This window comes from Neodiprion lecontei, chromosome 2 (genome assembly GCF_021901455.1).
Source record: "Neodiprion lecontei isolate iyNeoLeco1 chromosome 2, iyNeoLeco1.1, whole genome shotgun sequence".
Classification (NCBI taxonomy): Eukaryota; Metazoa; Arthropoda; class Insecta; order Hymenoptera; family Diprionidae; genus Neodiprion; species Neodiprion lecontei.
The window spans coordinates 32436861-32459189 of NC_060261.1; the positions used below are offsets into that span (position 1 = coordinate 32436861).

General features: G+C 38.0%; 5 protein-coding genes across 8 annotated transcripts; 3 read left to right on the forward strand and 2 right to left on the reverse strand.

Annotated features, from left to right (window-relative positions):
* Nucleotides 1–209: 209 nt before the first annotated feature.
* On the reverse strand, nt 210–6046 carry LOC107225607 (E3 ubiquitin-protein ligase MARCHF3). Of its 2 annotated transcripts, none has more exons than XM_015666131.2 (5): nt 5949–6046; nt 5345–5745; nt 4879–5042; nt 4437–4663; nt 210–4283 (listed from the first exon to the last, which is right to left on the reverse strand). In XM_015666131.2, exons 2-5 carry the CDS (start codon nt 5499–5501, stop codon nt 4025–4027), a joined length of 807 nt encoding a protein of 268 aa, XP_015521617.1. In that variant the 5' UTR covers nt 5502–5745; nt 5949–6046; the 3' UTR covers nt 210–4024. The 2 variants fall into 2 exon arrangements, with proteins under 2 accessions (XP_015521617.1, XP_046586623.1); XM_046730667.1 differs by having other exon boundaries at nt 211–4283; nt 4879–5045.
* Nucleotides 6047–6119: 73 nt separating this feature from the next.
* LOC107225610 (general transcription factor 3C polypeptide 5) lies at nt 6120–8883 on the forward strand. 2 transcript variants are annotated; one of them, XM_046730664.1, is made up of 8 exons: nt 6120–6376; nt 6453–6626; nt 6732–7323; nt 7410–7712; nt 7887–7985; nt 8069–8277; nt 8357–8540; nt 8620–8883. In XM_046730664.1, exons 1-8 carry the CDS (start codon nt 6239–6241, stop codon nt 8811–8813), a joined length of 1893 nt encoding a protein of 630 aa, XP_046586620.1. In that variant the 5' UTR covers nt 6120–6238; the 3' UTR covers nt 8814–8883. The 2 variants fall into 2 exon arrangements, with proteins under 2 accessions (XP_046586620.1, XP_015521620.1); XM_015666134.2 differs by having other exon boundaries at nt 7410–7985.
* A 292-nt stretch (nt 8884–9175) lies between these two features.
* On the reverse strand, nt 9176–12094 carry LOC107225609 (transcription initiation factor IIB). Its single transcript, XM_015666133.2, has 5 exons — nt 12007–12094; nt 11505–11615; nt 11245–11431; nt 10259–10729; nt 9176–10146 (listed from the first exon to the last, which is right to left on the reverse strand). The coding sequence occupies exons 1-5, from the start codon at nt 12021–12023 to the stop codon at nt 9985–9987; spliced, it is 948 nt and encodes a 315-aa protein (XP_015521619.1). The 5' UTR covers nt 12024–12094; the 3' UTR covers nt 9176–9984.
* On the forward strand, nt 11586–16187 carry LOC107225601. Its single transcript, XM_046730668.1, has 7 exons — nt 11586–11669; nt 13181–13252; nt 13737–13961; nt 14033–14192; nt 14288–14388; nt 14536–14661; nt 14880–16187. The coding sequence occupies exons 2-7, from the start codon at nt 13185–13187 to the stop codon at nt 14944–14946; spliced, it is 747 nt and encodes a 248-aa protein (XP_046586624.1). The 5' UTR covers nt 11586–11669; nt 13181–13184; the 3' UTR covers nt 14947–16187.
* A 962-nt stretch (nt 16188–17149) lies between these two features.
* LOC107225606 (uricase) lies at nt 17150–21834 on the forward strand. 2 transcript variants are annotated; one of them, XM_046730665.1, is made up of 4 exons: nt 17150–17304; nt 19430–20007; nt 20833–21143; nt 21267–21834. In XM_046730665.1, the coding sequence occupies exons 2-4, from the start codon at nt 19431–19433 to the stop codon at nt 21435–21437; spliced, it is 1059 nt and encodes a 352-aa protein (XP_046586621.1). In that variant the 5' UTR covers nt 17150–17304; nt 19430; the 3' UTR covers nt 21438–21834. The 2 variants fall into 2 exon arrangements, with proteins under 2 accessions (XP_046586621.1, XP_015521616.2); XM_015666130.2 differs by having other exon boundaries at nt 17151–17324.
* Nucleotides 21835–22329: the final 495 nt, after the last annotated feature.

A 22329-nucleotide genomic window follows, 5' to 3' on the forward strand; every position in this document is an offset into this window, starting at 1 on the left:
TCTTTTCACGATTAATGGTTGTTTTTATTTTTCGTCATTTTTCATTTTGTTTTTTCAGTTAAAACGGTGTGCTGTGAGATGAATGATTTGGTAAATTTATCAATAGAGGAAGAACTTCCCGATTCGGGTAAATGCTATTTAATTCTACGCGAATTATTGTAACGGCGCCACTTTCACTGTTATGCGAACACTGTGCAAATTAAATAAACATGTTTCATAATATGGACTAGAAAGTTTATTAATTAACAACCTGCTAGATGAGGCCAGGGCTAGGGGTTGAAATCGCAGTTGAGGGTCGTGGACTGACCCCATTTGCGACTGGAGCCAAGTCGTTGTGCTACTTATGAATTATAAAATAAACTTAAGAACTGACTACATCGAACAACCTTGTCCGTATTACATTTTTGCAAGACAGCGTTGATATGTGTGAAATACGCCGCTGGTACATCAAATTTGTAGTAATTCGAAGCCGCGAATCATTGGGAGGAAAAAAAAAACGTCTGATCCTATAATCTTACGTACGATAATAATTAAATTGTGGCGTTCTCGTGGATTGCCAAATTGCATTGAGACCGTGTAATTCGAACGAAACACGTATGATCATCCGTTATAGATGTATCGTATTGGTTCTTAAATTGCCACTTGCACTTTTCTCGCAAGCTACATTTTCCCATCAAATTTGCATAAAAGACGTTGAAAAACAACTGTTCGGGGCTGAAGAACATGTAAAAAATGATCGAAAAAATTGCACTGGCCGAGAATATATCCGTTAGCAATAGCAAATTTTTTGCATATTATTTACACGTAACGATCATTTGACTATTAGTCCTACGTTTGCTTCTATCGGCTATCGTATGTTCACGGCCTTATAGAAACACACATACGTGTCGTAAAGGCAAACGTGCATGCCTTATTACATACCCGGTACTTATCGACTATACGCCGCTCCTTAATTAATACCGCGATATTCATTACAGGTCGAGGAAAGGTCGCAACTTTAAACTACTTTACGCAGGCCTGGCAAGACCTGAGACCATCGAATGCCCAAGACCTACTTTAATATAATAAAGGCTTCCTTCTGAGCCACTTGTTATCATTTTTCTAACGTTTTGCGTCTATTTTGACACATCACGCGAAACAAACGAAATTAAAGACGAGAAGTTGACGGTGTAAATGTATCGAATGAAGTCTATCCTCAAATTGATACTTATAAGGCTTATAATAATCCTTAGCGATCCTACATTTATGTCTATCCAAAAAAATATTTATATAAATCAGATCACAAGTGCACAGATTTTAATGAATTCGTTATATTCATATTCAGAGCTATGTTTGTACCAAACAAGTATTATTAGTTGATGTTACTGTAAACTTGAGGGGTTTGTCGAAATACGCAATGTTTATTTCATCGAAATGGGGAGAGTTTAATTGACTGCTATCAAGTTTCATTGCTGAGTCAGCCGAAACGGAGTCGATGGGCGATTCGCGTCGACAAACGACGCTACGACGATCGCTGTTTCTTATACCTTTCAATTATACGGCGGTAAAGTATCATAGCTCGCACAACCATACATGCAAGTGGATTTATGAACCTGTACGGCCTAGGAAAAATATGTAAATAATATACAAGATGGACAGCTGCTGGGTGTCCCTCGTCTGCACATGCATAATTCCAAGCCACGCAATTCTTTCTTCATATTCCACATCACGCCACTTCGGACCCCGACAGATGTGCAAAGGCACGTTATATATTTGCTTTAAAATATCTGTACGTGAAATTTGCCATAGATATTCGATACACTTGAAACTGCCACGTCTTGCTTCCATATAATTGTAAAACAAAATGTTCGAGTTGTTACAGATCATTGTTTAAAGTTTTCTGCACATCAACCGTGTCACACTTGCAAACTGGTATTTGTAAAACGGTATATAACGGAAAAATTTAATTTTTTATAGCTCTTAGTAAAAATAATCTTTACAATAACGGTTTAGAAACTGTTAGAATTACAAGAAAATGTGGTACATGTAAATATTCAGTATCAATGGTTGTCAATAGTACGTTTTCTAGTTATTCTAATGTGGAATCTATATGGTTTACTAAGTCCTTTTTTCAATTATACAAGATCTTCGCATCAAATTATTTTTGCACCCACATCAAATTAACGCAATAGTTGTAAGAAAATGTGGTACAAATAACCAAAATGAAAGATAATAGTAAGATATACCAGATCTACTGGTTACAGCCGCAAAACTCATTTTCATTTTTCACCTATAAATTTTTCGTTTATGGTAAAAAATGAAAGTAGTTAAGTACCTTTGAACAAATGGATGTTGCAGCTGCAAGAAAATGAATAATAATTGTTTGTTATATTTATGCGATACACACGGTTTTGTTAGTTCATGATTTGATCGGAATTCGTGTTCTTTAACCTGTACGTATAGTATGTATATACAAATGGTGTATTATCGACCCATATTTCCTGGGACTAACGAGATTATGAAATAATTTATTGCCTGTGATACTAAGTTTGGTGAATCCGTAAAGACGTTTCCGCTACTCTTTGCTCATACATAAAGAATATGCGTATCGTATGTAAATGTGCATGCACGTTTTAACTTGATACGAGACAATTATCTGCCGTAAAATTAATTCACCCATCATATAACCATCCCGTGTTTGAATATACACGATTTTTTTTCGTCGGAACTATTAGCGCGCATATAGTCACGATTGCAGAGCTGGTGAATACATTTTATGAATAATTTGTTAAAAAGTCTGCGGCTTCTGAATTTTAGAATAAAAACTTCATCACATTTACAAGTTTGTCAAAAATATTCAGAGGCTTTTAAAAAAAACAGTCCAGTTTAGCGAGTGCGTGATGTTCACTGAAATTTTGCGACACATTTTCTGATTGACTTCAAATTTTTGATTACGAAATCTTAACGAAATTGAAACTCCACCAACATTTCCGACAAGTTTTCAGCATACTCCGATAGAATTTATTGTCTTTTCTCTACACTTATCCGAAACCTCGATAAGATTGGTTGAAACTTTTATCTAACTCATTAGTTGTAAAAGTTTTTTAGTTTTGATCTTACCGCGGAGAAGAAAATATCTCTGTACAGATTTTTTTCGATAACTTTCACTACTCTCTTTACATTCTATAATATACATAGTAGGTAGTACCGATCTTCGATTGGGGTGCACTATATGTAGAAGGTATAAGTTAGCTAACATAAACAGTAGAAAAAAAGAAACAGTGTAGCAATAAGAAATTCATCGCACGATCATTCGATTCATCAAGTTACTTTTAGACCGAAGAAAGGAATGCTAAGTCGGTTACACTTATTATACAACGAATGTGCTGCTATGGTATACCCTGCAGGTAAATACAATACTTTGTTTGAAACTTTGACCAATTTAATTGTGCAAACTTGGCATGCTTCACCCCGTTTCTAAGTTTTACTTCGTTATTAATCAGTAAAAGATTTCTAAAACATAGATATTACGATACAGAGGTGTCTGCTAGATCAGAAATGTTATCAGTACATCGTCGCTCGAATTATCAATTGTACTGCTTTCATTTATTTTTATTCATTATCATCACCGATCATTCTCAAGTGTCTATTGTTCATTCACCGGTACTATATATATCACAACATCAATCGTCTTGTACTAATTTTTCACGAAACTCGCGATAAAAAATTAGCATAACATAATATATAGGTATTGTATATTACATACGTACTTTCAATTTGACTCTGGTAATAACAATATATACCATAGGCTTTATCATGCGGGTACGATGTCTGATTTCACGGGCTGTTAAGGAAGACTAGAGCATGCTGATCGAGCCTGCACTCATTTATTACTGAATTTTTTTTTTGTTTGTTTTTTTTCATTATCATCTTTTGAAAAAATGTCTCCTACTTTTTTCGATTTCAGACCGGGCAGTCTTTCTTACTTCTGCAACGATATTTTCTCCGTGTATATAATCTGCAAACCAGCATTCGAATTATATTATCAAACTAAGCTCGTTTGTTGATGCAGGGTAAACATAGGATCATCATTGTGATTGAATGGAACGTTGAAAATGAATCTAGGCATCGGTCTTTCCGGCATTCCTCTATTGTTATTTCTATCCTGTCTGTGACGTGGTGATTTCTGCCCAAGTGCGGATTGTGCGGTATTGTTGCGGTCCGGCGAATTGATTTTATGCTTCACCAAAAGTACCACGTCTTGATTCTGCCTTCGCCAACGTCGCCATATTTTGTAATGGTACCTACACCCGAATCCCGTTTGAAATTGATTTTTATGATTGTGGATATTGAAAATTTTATTAAAAATTTTACGGGACTTAAAAGAAATTAGAAAAAAGGTGTACGCGATTGAATGAACCTCAAATAATTATAAATGCGAGTTGGCAAAAAATTACCTGATAGTGATGGCCAGCCAAAGGCAGTAAGTCATGACGAGTAACGAGCACAAAATCGCTAAACCAGTTCCTTCCCAGTATCCAAGACGAGAATATGCGGATGCACCGATCGCGCATAAATATGTGGCGATAAAACACAAGGGTGTCAGTACAGCAAAACAAACTGCATCTCCGCCGATCCCTCGCGGCCCATTGATACTTTTGCTTCGCCACCATTGGCAGGCTGACTGACAATTACCCAAAACAAGTTCAATATTGGTTTCCATACTGCTTACATATCAACAATTGCTGTACATTGCAATATATCGTCGTTGCGGGTTTTTATCGATTTCCAAATTTCGTCTTTATTCTCTTGCCTTGCTTTTTAATCAGTGGTAAATTAATTGGTTGGTAAGCGGACACTTACAATTATCGAATAAAGATTTAGAGCAATTAGTATTACCTCGGAAATTGGTTTCTTCTTTTTTTCAATTGTGAATACGTATTTACAGATTTCACAACGATCGGTGTTAGACGTTGACAACCATTTCTCTAAACAGGTAGCGTGAACCAGTCCGACAGAACCGCTACACTTGCAAGGATCCACCAACTCCTCTAAGCTGTCATCTCCTCGAATGTCGAAAAGAGAAAAATGTAATAACAACAAGAGTGTCAAAACAATTTGTCTACAGAAGTATTGTTGAGGCGTAAGAAGACGTGAATTAAGACATACACCTATGTATACTATGTATATATCGTGTAGATATTCCATATCTGATATTGATGCACAATCTTTGAGATAACACGATAAGTTAAAGATAATACATAACATAAATTTAATCACTTGTTAGTTATTCTTTTCCGCTGTTTAAATTCATATATTTCCAGTTTCAACAATAATCTTTTGCCAAGTACGAACTTCTCATTACCTTCGTGACATATTCTACAATACGTCGAAGTTGTATTTTGCTTATCGGACGACATCGTTCGCTTGTAAGAACCACACGACAACGGCGATGAGAAGACAACGGACGTCGTCTCTTCGAATACGTCACTGCAGTCGGTTTTACTGCCACAGACCTCCATCGAGCATTCGGTATTACTATCAAATCTTTACCATGTTACAGCACATCTTGTTATCACTTTGATCACACTAAGGAGCCAATCAACGGTATTCCGTCAACTGCTGCCGAGTGTGTATGTACATACCTCGTAACAGCAATCACATGTATACAAATTCTCATTTCGTTGCTATTCAACTCTTCCATTGTTCGGCTATTAGTTCGACACGAAATTTCTATTGTGTTCCATGTAACATGTACCATTTCTCCTAGAATAAACAAACTTATAAGTACATATAAGCTTGCGAAAGTCAGTTGCCCAATATACATATATCATCACATGCAGATAATAGTCCTTAATTCGAAGGTTTTCGATTCTTCGGTGAAAAAATACAGACTCGTAAATGTCATCAATACAAATATTTTGTTATTGAAATGAATCGGCAGATATCTATTTCGTTCAATAACCTACAGCTAATAGGTCTCCTTCGATGTTTCACAATCAGTAAACACGGATAAAGCTTTTGTGATAGCGAAGCAGGAGCCTGATATGCTGCAACCCGCAGAACATGCAAGAAGTGCTTGAATCAGTGGAGCGGGCGTAAGGATGACGACGATGACGACTCACTCAACTTAACCTCAAAAAAAGAAAAACATCATGTTGTGTTTACGGTAGAATGAGAGGACGTCGCGGGCGTGTTTGAACTTCAAATGATCAAAGAAATGAATAAATGAATTGTACCATACATTATCGTTATCGCGATGAGTATAAACGGTGATGATAGTGACGAGGAGCGTTTCGAAGATGATAGCGACTGCAATATTAACGCTAGTGATTACGGCGAGGAGGGTGACAGTGATGATTCGATTGAACGAAGCCGAGCACGTGCTGCAGGAAGGGTTAGTATACGTTTCGATCATATTAATTAAGAATTTTCAAATATTGAGTCATCGTTTCTTCTTGCATCGAAAATAGTCTCAAGAATACGACGGAGATGAGGATGACCCAAACATGAAGAAATACGTCGGACCTGTTCTTCCAGGGGGCCACAGATTCGATAGGAAATTTATATGCATCAAATATCCAGGCAATGTGATTAATCCAGAGAAAGCTATCGAGACTCTGGGTGGATTAGCGTCTATTTCAACGGTGCGTAACCAGCTGTACGTATTTACCTTGCCCAAGAGGAGAGGATATCTACCTTAGGATAAGAATTGGAAACCAATATTAATTGACGGTTGAATTTGATTTCAGGCTGTCGATACTCACAATCGAAGACTCGAACTTAGGTTTAGGCCTGATGATGGTTATCGCAAACCAGCTTGCGGTGACCGGCATTTGACTACTGGGTTTTTGCTGAGAATCAGAGTGAAGAAAAAACAGGCAAATGATACTCAAGAGACTAAGGAACCTCTGCAAACAAACTCACGAGTAATGGAAGTTGTGAATTTGGGAACCACCAGTCAATTTGTGAACACCGAGAACGTTTTTTCTGAAGTTTTGAGCAAGACTTTCAAAACAGTTGTGGAAAAGGAATCTGAGCTTTCAAGGACAGAGGTAGAGGTTAAAGATTTATTAAAAGACTTGACGAATAAAGTAACAACGGATTGTAACGTTACTGTAAGCTGCGAAAGTAAAGAGATGAAGAAAGTCGATATCAGAGAAGCAAAACCGGATTGTTCTGATCAGGCTGAATGCAACGAAAGTAACGATCAGTTCAAGTCCAAGAAAAACTGTTCTCTGCCGTTTGATAAGCATAAATACAAAGATTTATCCAGAGATGATAACTACGAGCTGCCAAAATTGAAAGTTTTGGGTCAAGTTGATACCGAATTTAGATTCAAGAGTAAGCATAATGTTGTCGTTTTTGTATAAACTGCATAAATGTAACTTGCTGTTGTATACTCAATTTTTATTGTTACTTATTTTCAGATCTCTGCGATTTTCAGTTCCTACCATTAACACCAAGCGCAGTAGATCGTGGCGAGAATGAATGCATATACGATTCCATATTCCCAGTTGGTCTGCCACCATACAGTTGGCTGAAAACTAAGGTCCCGTACTTTTTGCCACCTGCTGCTTTTAGCCGAATGGACAATGTCCAGTTGTATGTACCAAAAACGGGAAAAGATGCATTGTCAGGAAGCGCGATAGGTAAAACGCGAAAGAGGCGAGGAGGGTTCTCTAATTTCGTAAACTTCCATACACGAGATATTCCATCAGAGCCGCCGAAAGGTATAGAAAACGCTATGAGAGTGAAATTTCTTCAAAACTATCACTTGGAAAGGGTGAAAAAGTTTTTTGAACAAAGACCGATATGGTCAAAGAACGCTCTAATGTACGAGACAAAATTCACGGGAGAACATTTGAAAGTTATGCTGCCTTCTGTAGCTTATTACTTTATCTCAGGTCCTTGGCGAATTATGTGGGTCAGACTTGGATACGATCCTAGAAAAGATCCAGCCGCAAGAATATATCAGACGTTGGATTACAGGCTTAAAGCGATGCGTAAGTTGTTTAGTAAAGTGATTTCTGTAACATAAATAACAAACGTTACACAGAGTCAGGTAAAATTTTCTTCTATTTTCTAGACGGATTGGAGTCGACGGTCAAGTGTAAACGTAGTTATTCAAACTACATCTTACCTTACAAACTTGCACCGGCTTCCAAGTCAAAGACAACTATTCTCTCTGCAACTATACCGGAAGAGAATAGAAAGAAAAAAGAAAAGCATCTCCGCAAGAACGTTTATATCTATGAAGAGGGAACTGTACCTCCTTCCAGACAAATGTTTTATCAGGTATTAGTTTGTGTCAGGGATTTCTATGTGGCAGAGCTCGATTAATATTGACTAATATAGTTTTTTTATTCCATTTCAGTACTGCGATGTTCATGTCCCAGAAATCCAGGAGATGTTGGAAAAATTGCCTAATCCTTCACCAGAAACAAAGTGTCACGAAAAAATGGGGTGGCTACCAGTAGGATTCGATGATCATTGTAGAGAAATCATAAATAAACAACTCAGAGGTGTGCTGAGAAAAAGAATGAATATTCCAGAAGATCGTGAGTACATTTTAATAAAGTAGCTTATCATACCTGAGATTAAAGAAGCTCGGTCTAAAGTCTCCTGAAATATTTTTAGACCCGACAACGTTGCCCAGCAGGCGTGGGAAGCTAAAATTCAGACGATTTAAAAAGCAACGAGCGCAAAAAAGCCACCTAGTTAATTCCGATTCCTCCTCGATTCATATGAAAGTGCTTCCCGACAGATCTGACGAGGAGTCAGAAGATAGTAATAACTGCAGTATGCCAAGCACGAGTCAGCAGGATTCATAATATTTTGTATACGCAAGAATATTGCCGGAAAATTTTCATTATACATTCAAATAAATTCTTAAATACTTAATTGTTGTTGGTATAATTCTTACTGTTTATTTTAATCACCTTCTTAACTTATTAATAGAGTTAATAACAATAATTTTGAGTAAAATTTTAGTATTTTACTAATTTTTTCAATTATTTTTGTTGTTTTTTTTTTTTTTTTAAATAATCTATATTCGATAATTACTAAGGCATGTTGGAATATATGCATGATACCATTAGTTGAATTCGATTTGTAAACATTCTTTTGTTATACAATAGATGCGTGCATAAATAATTCTTGATGTCAATAGATATGGAAGTTGTATTATGTGTCCTTTCACTTTTTTGGCAATCATTAATAACGAAATTATTGTTAAAACGATTTGTAACGAGTTGTAACGTTTCTTTTGTTACTAATGATGCAATAGGAAGTTTGAAAACATATAATAATTTATACAGTCTAATATTCTCGTTGTAGGTTACTGGATAGATTAGGAAATTTCCAAAGTGTAATAATTAATATTCTACCAAATATTTGTTACATACGGTGACTGAGAACCGATTTACCTTCGAAATAATTACAGGTAACGAAATATTCAAAATGTTTCCCAAACGATTATGAACTGCATACAATTACTATTCGAATCACTTCAACATTATGTTGCAATAAAACCGTCCATTAAGAAGAAAGAAAATAGAATAAAAAAAACTAATATAGAATAAAAATACTGCAATCTACCCATTATTGTCTAAATTCCACACTTTAAACTACATCAATTTGAACGTGTTGCCGTGTTGTGCTTTTCGAATCCTGTGTACAGCACTCTTAATTCCAAGAATGCAAAAAGATCTATCATCGCTTCATGGAAATAATTATAATTCTAAGAAAAACTTTGTATGTTAAAACCTTTTCGTCTGTATTAGTAGTGATGCGAGCAGAAAAATATGTAATATATATTTAATATATATCGATAATCGTCACGTTGTGCGCCATCATGGGAATGCAAATCGTAATCAATGATTGAATAATTCGTTGATGAACGTCCAAATGAACCAATCTAAACAGCTGGTGAACTAAGAGAGAAGCAAACGGAAAAAAAATAACGAAGAACGCTCACCAACGCCAGCATAGGAAGAAACTAATTTACATTTGAGGCAGTTGATCGATGGGTGTTGCAAATTTAAAGTCCTCAGGGAAAAGCTTAGCTGCATGTTGGTACATCAGCTTATAAGATTGCCTGATCGTGACATCAGCAACACCGGCAATGTCGCCAATCTCTTTCTGCGATTTTTTGTCTTCGGATGCCTGCACAATAATAGAATCAATTTGGTGGTGGTCTATTTAGTGTAAATTTAAAATATGATGAATTAGAATTGAGATAATAAACGATTTTACAAATCCCCAAAAAATGTTTTACCTGTGATGCCATGTAAATAGCTGCAGCAGCCACGGATATAGGAGATCTTCCAGGCACAATATCAATTTCAACTGCTTTTCTAGCTATGTGAGTAGCGGCTCTCTGCACCATGTTGGGTAGTCCCAAGTTAGAGCAAAATCTTGACATGAAGTCGCCAGTTGTTATGAGATCGACACTCGTTTCAAGCGCCTTAAGAATCAGTTTGAAACACCTGCCGATTTCTTTCTTGCTGATCTTGCTCACGGCACAAATCTCCTTAAACGTTCTCGGCACCCCCTCTTGTCGACATGCAATGTAGAGACAGGCTGATGCGATTGCGTCATTTGATCTGCCTTTCAGATTTTTCCCATCATGCACCTGTTTGAAAAGGTTATTTGCCCTGTCGACAATGGTTTTAGGAAGATTGATGCGGTCCGCCATGCCGTTTATTTCACGAAAAGCATTTATCAGAGTCCTGTCGGAGCTGCTCATCTGTTGGTAAAGGAAATTAAGGTCACAGTGGTTGTAGCATCCATTTTGATCGATGCAAATAATTCAAGGCCTTCGCAATGTACACATGTTCAACGATTTCCAGTAATTAATGGGTGTTGAAATTTTTTCATTACCTACTTTTAATAACCATAAAGCGATGATGCAGAGATATTTTTACAGCCATCAACAATTCAGTCTGTTGCTGACACTGATTCCACACAAGTCTTACGGGGCTACATGAATATTAACAGCTTTGCAGCAGCATAGGATAATAAAATTAAAGCGGAAAATTGTACCTATATTGCTCCAGTACTGAAACTCGGTAAAGTTTTTGCTAGAGCTTAATCGAGCTAACTATAGGTGTGCAGAAAAGATGAGCAAACTTTGAAGACACATAAAATTCAAGGGTGTTCTTGGGTTTTTTTATCTAAAGATACATAGATTATACGATATTTGTCGATACTTCAGACATCAAAGATTTTTAGAGAGCATGTGTTTTCACAACATGAACTTACCGTGCGACGATTCTGGTACTTTGAAGCCCCAAAAGCATCGAACGAAGCAGCTCCAGTTCCTGGACCAATCATTGTAGACAAGTCTGAGCCATTGAGAAGTGGATTTTCAGGTCCACCAACTCGAGAGGGATCAACCCCAGCTTTTTCGTTGCTGAATGTCCGCCACTCGGAACCAACATCTATGACTCTGGAGAACAAAGAGCCATGCGAGTGAATTGTTTGACGTTAAATGAAGAGACGTGGCGGGATTTATCACTTACCTGTCTCCCACAACCAGCCCACATTCGGAACAAATCTGGTCCCCTGCACGATAATCCTCAATGAGCGGGGCATCTGGATGAGCATAGCAGCATACCTTGTTTGTGTCATTTCTGTGGGTGGAGAAAAATATACATTGTTGATGTTCTAGTTTCTAGGTTTTGGAGGTAAGTGTCACCGCATTCCCGCGACGAAACGTTTGCTATTTTTTGTTTTGAAACTAGGGTATCGATTCAGGTTCCGCGTAGTTAGAAACGGAATTACAATTAGCGAATTATTTGAGGAATTTCTAGAAGCGGGGTTTTCTTTTTGTTACACAACAGGTGATATTCCGTTGGGAGGTTAATTCGCGCTGAGCCTGTCGTCGCGTTAGTCCCACAACTCAGATTTGAACCTATGCGTCATACTCATCAGCTAAGATCAAGGCTTTGTAGCGATCTCGTTTCGCAAATGCTCGGTATTGTGTGTCAATAATACTTGTCAAAACTGTTATTTCAAAATCACCTTGACGAACTCGCCATATTTCATGTGTATGTTGGTTGTGTCAAGCACTTGTTACGTGAACTCATCTGTGACTCTCACCTTGGTCGGCTTATCGAACTGGCGGCTATCGAGTTTGGGGAGCTCGAAACTCGAGCTACGCGCGCGCCATCTTAAACTCAAATTTTGTACTAAGAATTGCCGCGCGTATTTGAATTAGTTTCGTTCCAAGGCGAAGCAGGAATGTTTAATCCGTGAAGCTTGGTTTCGAAATATTGCAAAATGAGCAGATTTACCGGGTTTCCATGACATGTCAATCAATCTGAATAATGCTGCTAGCATATATGATTATTTATTCTGGTTTTATAAATCATCTATAACGCATTTTAGAAATCGTGCAGCTGCGATGGGCATATCATCATGATCAGTTATGTGTGCATTTCTCTAATATCAATTTTTTAAGCATCCAAAACGGTTCTTTAAACATCACGGAAAAAATCAGAAAATCAGTAACTACGTAATTGCAAAATTAGTAATTTTTTGGAAGTTATATTCAAGTAATGCCTTTCCTTTTTTAATAGCCTCTCACATAAGAATGTGTAAACAAATCCTTTCATATCATAAAACAACGAGTTTATAACGCAATATCGTTCATAAGTGATTGTTACTTACGACAACGCTTACGATAAACAGTGAAACAATTAAAAATTGCGATCGCTTGTTCGTGACTAAATTCACGGACAAGCGAAGAGCCTTCGTTTGTACATACATACGTAACATGAATGAACCACAACCCAAACTCCAGTATTATTAACCACAAATTATCTTCCAAGTTCCGCCTTCATTTCAAAATTGCAATGCGTCTATTAAATTCTAGAAAATTACAGAGCGCCGTACAGCTGTGCTGTCAAGAGCAAAAAGCAACTGGAGGAATCGGTGTTTTGGATAAATGTCTCGAAGATCCTGGTATGAAATGTTGTATAAGCCACAATATAAATTCTGCTGGATTTTGAACAAGCCACAAATTTATACACTCCAGCTATTTTATTAAAAATAAAGTATAGATTACCTTATTCTTGACATCCACAGACTCGAACGTATTTCTGTACTTTTTCGATGTCTTGTACTGGATCCCTTACGCAGTATTTGCCCTGATACTATTGATCATAACGATTCCTATATTCTCAAAACGCTGCAGCAGCATGGCTAGATGCAACACTTTGAGCGACAGACGAGCCATTTTTTTCACTCTCTTCGAGGACCGCATCAGGTAAAAATTTCAGACTTCAAGTCGACATTTAATTTGGGGCTGGAATCTTTGTTGTGGAAAAGTTTTCCCAGATGGATGAGAGTACCGGAAAATGTGTTAGCTTTATCAAACCTGGTGATACAGTCCATGGAAACCATTTACTTTAACGAGCTCGTTATACCTCCTGGGCATCGTATCATATCTCACAAATGATTGATCCTTCTCCCTTCATATTTCACCAGGTCACAGGGCGTCTGAAATTAATTATGCGTGCTTACCTCCAAAAAGTTTCGCTGTAAAGAAGCTGTGCAGGAAATTAGGAAAATTACGTTAATTTTTTTCCATGACATTCATTTTCACGAACGAGATTTCTTAAGACCACGTTCATAAGCATAAAGACAAGCATAAAGCATAAAAAAATAAAATTGCCACAACAGCTCGATTAATCGCAACTCTCAGCGTAATAGCCATCAAGTATTTACTTCCTAGATGCTTTATTTTACAGACGTGAATTTCAAACTCAATCCGCGGATACAATGTCGACGATCGTCACTGCCGTTTCCCACATTTTGCTACCAATCCCAGAGAGGCCCTCGATTCTTCTCTGTCTCGCGTCTTCCGACGCGAAGGAAACTGGGGCCAGAATCGTGAGGGGAATTGCTTCGGCAGTGATGTCGGCTTTCCAGAAGCCGAGTTACAACGTCGACAAAGTGACGCTTAATTGTTCAGAGTAAATTAAATTTCTACAGAACTTTCCGTCGAGCCGGAATCTGTTTGCAAAAAAACCTGTTTTATCCGCAGATATGCAAGCACCGCCGAATTTTGGAAATTTTATGAGGATACAAGCGAGCGTATGAGGCGAGATAAGGTCGTCGTGCTTAAGGATTTCGAAAAAATAAATGCTCAAGTAGCAACCGCCCTTTGCCACCTGGCAGATGATACTTACGCTCCTTTTCCACAGGTAAAAATACATTCGGAAAATATTTCCACAGCACTGATGACTACATACAAGTGATTTGTCACCCGTGCGTCATGCGTTCCTTTTCACTCTTACAGTCCATCATAATCGCCTGTTTGGATATCGGGAATCGATTCGATTCCAGCAACTTGAAACGACAGGCGCCTGTTACCCTGGCTGAAACTTTCCTAGAAGAAAAGTTCGTATGCCTTGAAAACATTCTACACAAGCTATTATTACGCGCTCGAGAAAACCGTCTCTTTTCTTTCCTTAAAATCCGCATATATTCTCTACGGCGCACTTTTCATTTCTCTAAAATTTCAATCGACATTTTTCGTTAACGTAGGTGGGAGTATTTCCTCGATCGGGTAGCTTTGACGGAGCTTCTTGGACGTTTGACTGGCAGGGCCGTTTTAATCGAGCGAGAAATACCGCTACGTAGGCGGCCGGGTTCTTTGCCTTCGATCACGGGGTGAGTAACAGTTTTTAATTTTGTTAGAAAATTTATTACCTCCACGCGTATTTCCTCGACTTATATTTTCCTTCTTGAATTCTATAATATGAAGAATAAAATGTATATCACTAAAATTTAGTACTTTCTTTGCTGTAGATCATGTAGAAGGGAAGAAAATTTTTACTCCTCTGCATCTATTTTCAATAAACGTCAAACCTATTTTCATTCCGCAACAGGTATTTGGGACCACCACCGAAGCTGCGAAGGCGTCGACAAATCGCGAGAAGTGAAATGCATATCTGACAGAGAAAAAATTGCGCGACGGTTATAAAAATGGTATTCTTTTCCCCCTCTTCTACTCTGATGGAATTTTGCGTAATTTATGTTTTTTTATCGCACATTTGTCAGGCGACGTCCAATTAGTCCCGTAGGCGTTTCGACGTGTCGAAACGTATTTGCAATTCTTTGAATCGCCGGGATATATATTAATCGGAGCAGCTGTCACAACCGGGAATTATTGCATCGACGTTCAGCCACGTTATAAGCAATTTTAATTACTCACAAAATGAGATTTCCGATGATATATGTCTCCATGTTATAATATGCGGTATGAACCTTGGTTCCTATCACCGCGTAAAACTATTACGTATAGCTTTCTGTAAAGTCTATTTATATAGTTGTCCAATACTGCGATATCAAACGGTGTCTTGTACACAGTATTTTATTTATTGTTATTTTTCTTCATAACGTCACGGGTAAGAGGAAATGAGAATGAAATAAAAATTGTATAAGATGTACAAGTGTCCAACGACACGTGTTGATGTGGTTCCGTAAAGAAGAGTCCATATTTGGTATAGTCTAACCGAGGTTGAAAACAAATAACAAATATTTGCAAACGTATAACACCCGATGTACGTACGTTAGAGGATTGCAAAGCGATCTGAGAGAGCAAACGTTCGCACACGGAGAGATAGAAAGGTGACAAAAATGAGTTGACCGTGAAAACTGGGAATTGGTTTTGGTAAACAATATTTTTCGTCGAAATTCTCAACGTGGAGTGTTCTGTGATCTTCTAGGTCAAATCTTAGAAGTTTACGCGTTACGTCAGAGCTATTATCTAATCTTTGTATTTGACGACGAGCTTCTTATCGTTAACGATGATCCCAGACTTGTTTTTATAATCGAGTGCCGTTGGAGTTACCGCAGTAAAAATCCCCAGATTCTGTGAACGCCAACGTAGCTGAAGAATCGGAGCAAAACACCGAAACTGGATACTTGATCTGACATGAAATTCGAGCGAATTGCATCAAAGCCACGAAATCTAGTTATTATAAATGTTAACACTATTTGAGTATTGATGAAATTGTTATAACATTAAAGTAAGACCGGTAAAAATGCATTACATAAATCAGTGTGAAAAGAAACCGAATAAAAAATGATAAGCAACAGTGAAATACTCGACCAGATTTGCACAGCCGTAATAATAGGGTGCAAAATTATCATATATGTGCGAAAAAAAGAGTTTCCTGTAATTTATAAATATAGAAACGAAGGCACGCGTAGCTTTTTCTGGAAATTGGCTGCAGATTCATGCCAATGGGAAAAAGTATTTGATTTTTTCCAACCCCTTACCCTCTCACGTTTTTTGTCTGAAAAAAGAACGTATCTTAATTGCAACTATGCAGCTGATATAATATCTGAGACACGCGAACGACACAAAGTTCATGCGAGCTGTACTTGGCACGCGAATAGACGGTTATATATATTATATGCAGATTGGCAAAGCTCATTAATTATACCAGTTTACACCAGCTCCAGAGAGCAGTTCGATTATCTGCTCACGTGGTATCGAATTTTTGACTACGTAAACTTCCAGGAGCGTCAGATCTTGAACGAGAATATACCGGATCGCTTCGGAAATTTCCACAACTCAGCATTAAGTCCTAAGTTTCAACCAAATACCGCAACCAATAATTATCAGGTTTCGGATGTAGTGTTTGTACATTTTTAGGGTGAAGAAATTAAAGAAAACGATAATCGAAGTGTCTTTAAATTACTTTTAACGAGACCGAGGCCCAGCTTGGAGAGTTCATCTCATGGAAACGACTCTAGTGTGTGCTCACGATTAGACTGATAAAGGATATTCATTTTCGCGTACTTTCGGGAAATTCAGAGTCTAGACACAAGAGGGTTATAAATGCATTATATGTGAACGTGGAAAAATATTTTTATCAAAGATCTATCGCACAGATCTGTGAATCACGTGTACCTGATATAGTTGCGAATGATCAAGAGTTCGCGTATTAAGCATAAATTTTGCTTTCGAATATGATTATAACATATTTGCTTACTTTCACGCATGTGTATAATATCTAAGCATAGTGTATTTTTTTCGGATGTCGTTATCAGCTTTCCCGTCGAGTTCGTCGGGTCATAAGTCGTTGTGGTGGGGAATTGTAAGCGTGGATGATAGATTTTTCGAATAACGATAAGTATATAACGCCGTTGCACTTACCCGAAATCTTTCGAGTGCTCCGAAGACTTTTCAACGCAAGAAGTCGTACGTCAAATACGATCTCCTACACATCGTATTAATTCGTTTTCCTTTGCGGCAACGGGAGAGTCGATCATCATCAATTTTGCATCTTGAGCTGCGGAAAAGTAATCAATTTGCAGTACAGGTAGGTGAAAAATTGAACAAACAATTGGTATTATTAATTGATCGATAAATGACTGCGGATGCTCGGGAAACAGCCAATCTTTGAATAAATATCTTTTTCAACTATCTATCGAACAAATGCGCGTATTTTTATCAGTTGTGAATAAGAGTAGAATGAATCTTAAGTTTGAAGTGAAATTCAATTGATTTTATTTCCTGAAAAAATTTACTTTGATGTATTGATTGCTATATGGTGGCATTGATACACAATTAATACACGAATTGTGGAGATAAAAATTGAAAATGACGTTGACTGAAATTTTTACAGACGATAATCAATGGCCAATCAATTATGTTTTCGTTTAGGTAAACGGTTAGCAGTATTATAACTGCTCGTGCGGATCATTTACAATTGTTGCACTTGTTACCAATGAAATTAATGAGCAGAGAAAATAGATGGCATATATGATTAATGCTTGGCGAGCTGTCGCATTGTGAGAAAATCTTACTCTCGCGAGAATACAGTCAAGTAGTCTAGACTATGCCTTCATTAAACCCGCGTTAATTAGCTGAAGGATATTGATAAACGCGACCTTTTTTTCTTACTCGTGTAAGACTGAATCTTATCGCGTAGTTTTGCAGACACGGCGCGTGGAAACCTCACGTTCGGCGTGTTGCCATTGGAGAAACTACTCTTTGCCGGTTTTCTAATCTTTGTAGACGACATTATAACCTCCTTTAAATTCAGTACAATTATAGACGCTGCCTAAATCGTAGATATTATTAAAGCAAATAAGAGACGGTTATATAGCAGCCTTAATTTCCTTCATTCGGCAGTAACGCGATAAATTAAAAGAAAATAAAGAAAACTGTTCACGTCATATCAAGCACCAAATTAGTAAGATAATTTTTAAGAAATAAAATAATAGATCTACAGAATTTTATATCACTTCCGTTGCAAACGTTATACCATTCACCCTCTGTATCCACCGTACAGTCAGGTCAGAAGTGTGTCAAAACCACAGTATGGCAGCAGAGAAGTCTAAAAAATGAAACCGAAACTAGTCAAGTTAAATCTGATCGAAAAAATCTCTGTGAATCAGAAGAAATTTGGAACCTCCGAATTTAAAGTCTACACACCTAGTTAATATAACAACGTTAGACATGTAATTTTATTTTACTATTACTCGACCAAAAAAGTTGGATTCAATTTAAAACTTGCTCGTTTCATTTGTAAATGAATTTCAAACAAAATGTTATTCAAAATCTAACTCGGACGATTTGTGAAGAAATCATTTACCAATAAGATGGGCTGTTGTTCGTAAGAATCGGACAACCATTATCAATTATTTGATAAAAATAATTTCGAATGACATCATTTTTCTGATATCGTCGATACACTAAGGTGGTGATAGTTAAAATCCAGGGTTTCAAAAGGATCCCTTACAAATCTCATGAGAAATTGGCTTGCAGTGGAATTGGTCCAAATTTGGATTTTTTGTGTATTTCGATGTCCTGAACAAAAGAGCTGTAACAGCCCAAGAATGGCTGAATCCCGTATTTGTTTTTTCAGGCTAATTTGGACTTTAACCTATAATATCTTTGACATAGAAAAACAATTAGTCGCTGCCACGGGTCTCCAGGCGTCTGCGGAGTTATCGTCTATTCTTCTTTTCACCCACACACCACACATGTGTATGCGTATGCATAGATACATACAGAAATTTACGTATCCATACTCATCAGTGTTAGAACTTACAACAGTGAGGGATATATATATTTGTTGGTGGCAGTGAATAATTGTTTCTCTGAGTCAAATATAATACACGATAAAATCGGCCTTGCTTGGGCCGCTACAGCTCTTAGAAGAAATTTTTACGCTTCCTACTTATGGACATTTTTGTTCAGGACGTCGAAATGTACAATAAATCCGAATTTGAGCCAATTCCACCGTAAGTCAATTTCCCATAAGATTTGTGAGGGCTCCTTTTCCTTGCACCAGGGGAACGTTTTTTTTTTCCATACGTAAGAAGATTAGCTTAAGTGAGACCTCTTGCACCTTTTTTTTGTACGTCCCATACATCCTAGATGCGAAACCCTAAATTTAGATTACGTTGAATTGCGCAGAATGAGCAGATTCGGATCACTGGCGGATCAGTCCCTGGGACTGATGAATTGCCGAAGATCAGGCCCGCCACGTCTGGCGTCTTCGCGACTATCCGACGAGGTTTCATCGTCGGGACCGATTACGGAAGTGCAGCCGAACCTGAGCGCGACCCGCGATGCGGGTCGGGAAAAGTACCAGCTCGGATCTTACGGGTACGGTAAAAACCACGTGAAGCTCCTCTACGTGCACCGTGATGGCTCACATCACGAAATCCGCGAGTACGAGGTCGACACGCACCTCAGGCTCTCGACCCAGAAGGACTACCTCGAGGGTGATAACGAGGACATCATAGCCACGGACAGCCAGAAAAACACCGTATATCTCCTGGCGAAAAAACACGGCGTTCAGACGCCCGAGGAATTCGGAATACTAGTCTGCGCCCACTTCCTCTACACCTATCGTCACGTCGCCGAGGTCAACGTCAACGTCGAGGAGTATCCGTGGCAGCGTCACCACGTCGACGGCGAGCCCCATAACCACGCCTTCGTCTTCACCCCGACAGCCACGAGGTACTGCCAAGTGACCCAGCTCCGCAACGGTAAGTCTGTGCGTCGTATATGGTCTAATTTTATTCTCATCTAGTCAATATTGCCTTGATTGATGAGAGCGCGGAGGAGATTTTAAGGCCAGAAAGAGGGAATGCTGGATAACGAGGCTATTGGTACCCAAGGTCCAGATATTCGCCTTCAAAATTGAAGATTACCCATCTGTCGAAATAGTCTTGTTTTTGTTTTTTCTTACGATGGCGGCTTTATTGCTCGAGAAGTTTGTTTATCTTTGCAGATTCTGCACGACCTCGGAAATCTAGTCGACTCATGTATTACATCATCTCGTGAAAGAAATTTGATACAGATGAAACGGTTTGGTAATAGCGATTTGAGAGATGAGATTCCAGCTTCGTTTCTACGCGGTATTCTGTGAACCTTGGGAAATCCCAGTTACAAAATTCTTTGTTTATTTTTCCAAGTTGCTTGTGACACATCTGACAATTTTTTCCAATTTATTATTGTAGCACTCTAGGTACTTGTAAGTTTTCGTTTATGCAAGCTGTAAATATTACGTGAACCGTAACAACAGGAGTTAGAGATAAACGACGCAGACGATGAAACGCGTGCGTGATTCATTAGTAAACAACTAAATAGATTGTGAACCGTTATCTATTATTTCCGAGTGATATATGTAATAATTTGGATAATTAAAGTGTTTTTCTTCTTTTCCCGAAATAGTAACTTGGATAACGTTATTTCAAAACCATTAAAACATTATCGATAACCTGCAACGACTGGATCGATCGTCTTAAAGACTGCACATGGTTTTCGTTCATTAGCTTGATTTATTAAAACTCATTTTATATTCTTCGCAGAATCGCCGAGGATTCGTGGAGGGCTAAAAAATCTGCGCGTATTAAAAACAACCCAGAGCTCGTTCACGGATTTCATTCAAGACGAGTACCGAACCTTACCTGATATGAATGACCGCATATTCAGCACCGAGGTAACCGCATCTTGGGATTTCTCAACGGCATCCGGGGTGGATTTTGACAGGGTGTGGAGGACAGTCAAGAACTGCATTCTCAGCAATTTTGCCGGACCCCCGGAATCCGGAATCTATTCACCGAGTGTGCAGAACACTCTGTACCTTACGGAAAAATGCATCTTGGACCAAGTTGACCAGGTCAATAATTCAGTTTTTCTTCGTTTCTGATATTTTCGACTATTTTTCGGCCAGCTTCTCCTACAAAGAAAACCGCAAATTATCGAAAGAAATTTTTTTTTAATTGTCACATGCTGGTTACAGATCTACAGCATCGAAATGAGGATGCCGAACAAGCATTACTTCACCCTCGACTTGAGCAAGTTCTCGAAGCTGGTCCAGGGCGAGAATCAAGAGGTTTACTTGCCGGTAGACAAGCCTTCCGGCATAATTTATGCGCAACTTGACAGGAAAGCGGTAGTCTCGAAATTATAATTGTACGTTTAGATCGATTGAAATTCGAAGCTCGTTTTCAAAATTTTCCAAGATGCGTTATACTAGACTGTAAAATACATAAGACTTTAATAATTCAATTTATAATCTTCATTTCCTTGCTGTAACATCGGAATGTAAGCATCAGGTTTCAGAACAGTGTAATTCGATTTTTTGCAAGTCTCTCTATATTCGCCAGTTTCAAACTCAATTATATGAACAAGAATATTATTCATACTACAGTATTTGTTATTTTAACATTCTTGCGTTGACTTTATAATAGTAATTCTAAGAATTGTAAGTAGCTATATAAAATTTAAAAAATGTAAAAAAACAAGAAAAAAAATGAACACTAAGCATTTGAAGTAGGTTTATAACAATAAAAAAATATGAAAAAAGACGACGTTTACACGAAAAGTGTTTCATGATCGTATGATGTTACTGACTATCCAAGACCAACGCCTACTATACGTATGAGATACCTTATCAGAGGAGTAGCCTCGTCTTCTATGATGAGTTTAAAAGTTTCAGCCACGTGTAGAAGATTGGGGACACTCGATGATGAAATTGCTAAAGGAATAGTTCTTATTCTTTTTTACTGTATTGTGTAATCATTTGATCTACAAAAGCGATGATACAATTAGGCGACGTGACAACGTGAAGCGCGGATAGGTCAGATTGTGTCGAAAGAGAATTCAATTTCATCAATCAAAAATGGCTGCCATCAGAGCTTAATTGTATGAATCCGTTTGTCTAGACAGATTTCCGAAAGGACGCGTTAATTGAAAACCCTGGCACGCTATGTGAGAGATTTTTATTTTCCATCAATCAAATTGTCAATTACCGTCAGGGTCGGGTTCGACTGGCAAAAGGCGAAGTCGCAAATTCCCATGCC

Coding starts and splice junctions, on each gene's coding strand:
- LOC107225607 (XM_046730667.1), bottom strand. CDS start 5,501: ATGGAGGTCTGTGGCAGTAAAACCGACTGCAGTGACGTATTCGAAGAG. Junction 4,664..4,878: donor AGAAGAAACCAATTTCCGAG/GTAATACTAATT, acceptor GGTAATTGTCAG/TCAGCCTGCCAATGGTGGCG. Junction 4,284..4,436: donor TGGCTGGCCATCACTATCAG/GTAATTTTTTGC, acceptor ATTCGGGTGTAG/GTACCATTACAAAATATGGC.
- LOC107225610 (XM_015666134.2), top strand. CDS start 6,239: ATGAGTATAAACGGTGATGATAGTGACGAGGAGCGTTTCGAAGATGAT. Junction 8,278..8,356: donor CCAGACAAATGTTTTATCAG/GTATTAGTTTGT, acceptor ATTCCATTTCAG/TACTGCGATGTTCATGTCCC. Junction 8,541..8,619: donor AATGAATATTCCAGAAGATC/GTGAGTACATTT, acceptor AAATATTTTTAG/ACCCGACAACGTTGCCCAGC.
- LOC107225609 (XM_015666133.2), bottom strand. Junction 10,730..11,244: donor AGTACCAGAATCGTCGCACG/GTAAGTTCATGT, acceptor CTTTACCAACAG/ATGAGCAGCTCCGACAGGAC. Junction 10,147..10,258: donor CTATTTACATGGCATCACAG/GTAAAACATTTT, acceptor ATTATTGTGCAG/GCATCCGAAGACAAAAAATC.
- LOC107225601 (XM_046730668.1), top strand. CDS start 13,185: ATGGCTAGATGCAACACTTTGAGCGACAGACGAGCCATTTTTTTCACT. Junction 13,962..14,032: donor GTGACGCTTAATTGTTCAGA/GTAAATTAAATT, acceptor TTTTATCCGCAG/ATATGCAAGCACCGCCGAAT. Junction 14,193..14,287: donor CTTACGCTCCTTTTCCACAG/GTAAAAATACAT, acceptor TCACTCTTACAG/TCCATCATAATCGCCTGTTT.
- LOC107225606 (XM_046730665.1), top strand. CDS start 19,431: ATGAGCAGATTCGGATCACTGGCGGATCAGTCCCTGGGACTGATGAAT. Junction 20,008..20,832: donor AGTGACCCAGCTCCGCAACG/GTAAGTCTGTGC, acceptor TATTCTTCGCAG/AATCGCCGAGGATTCGTGGA. Junction 21,144..21,266: donor TCTTGGACCAAGTTGACCAG/GTCAATAATTCA, acceptor TGCTGGTTACAG/ATCTACAGCATCGAAATGAG.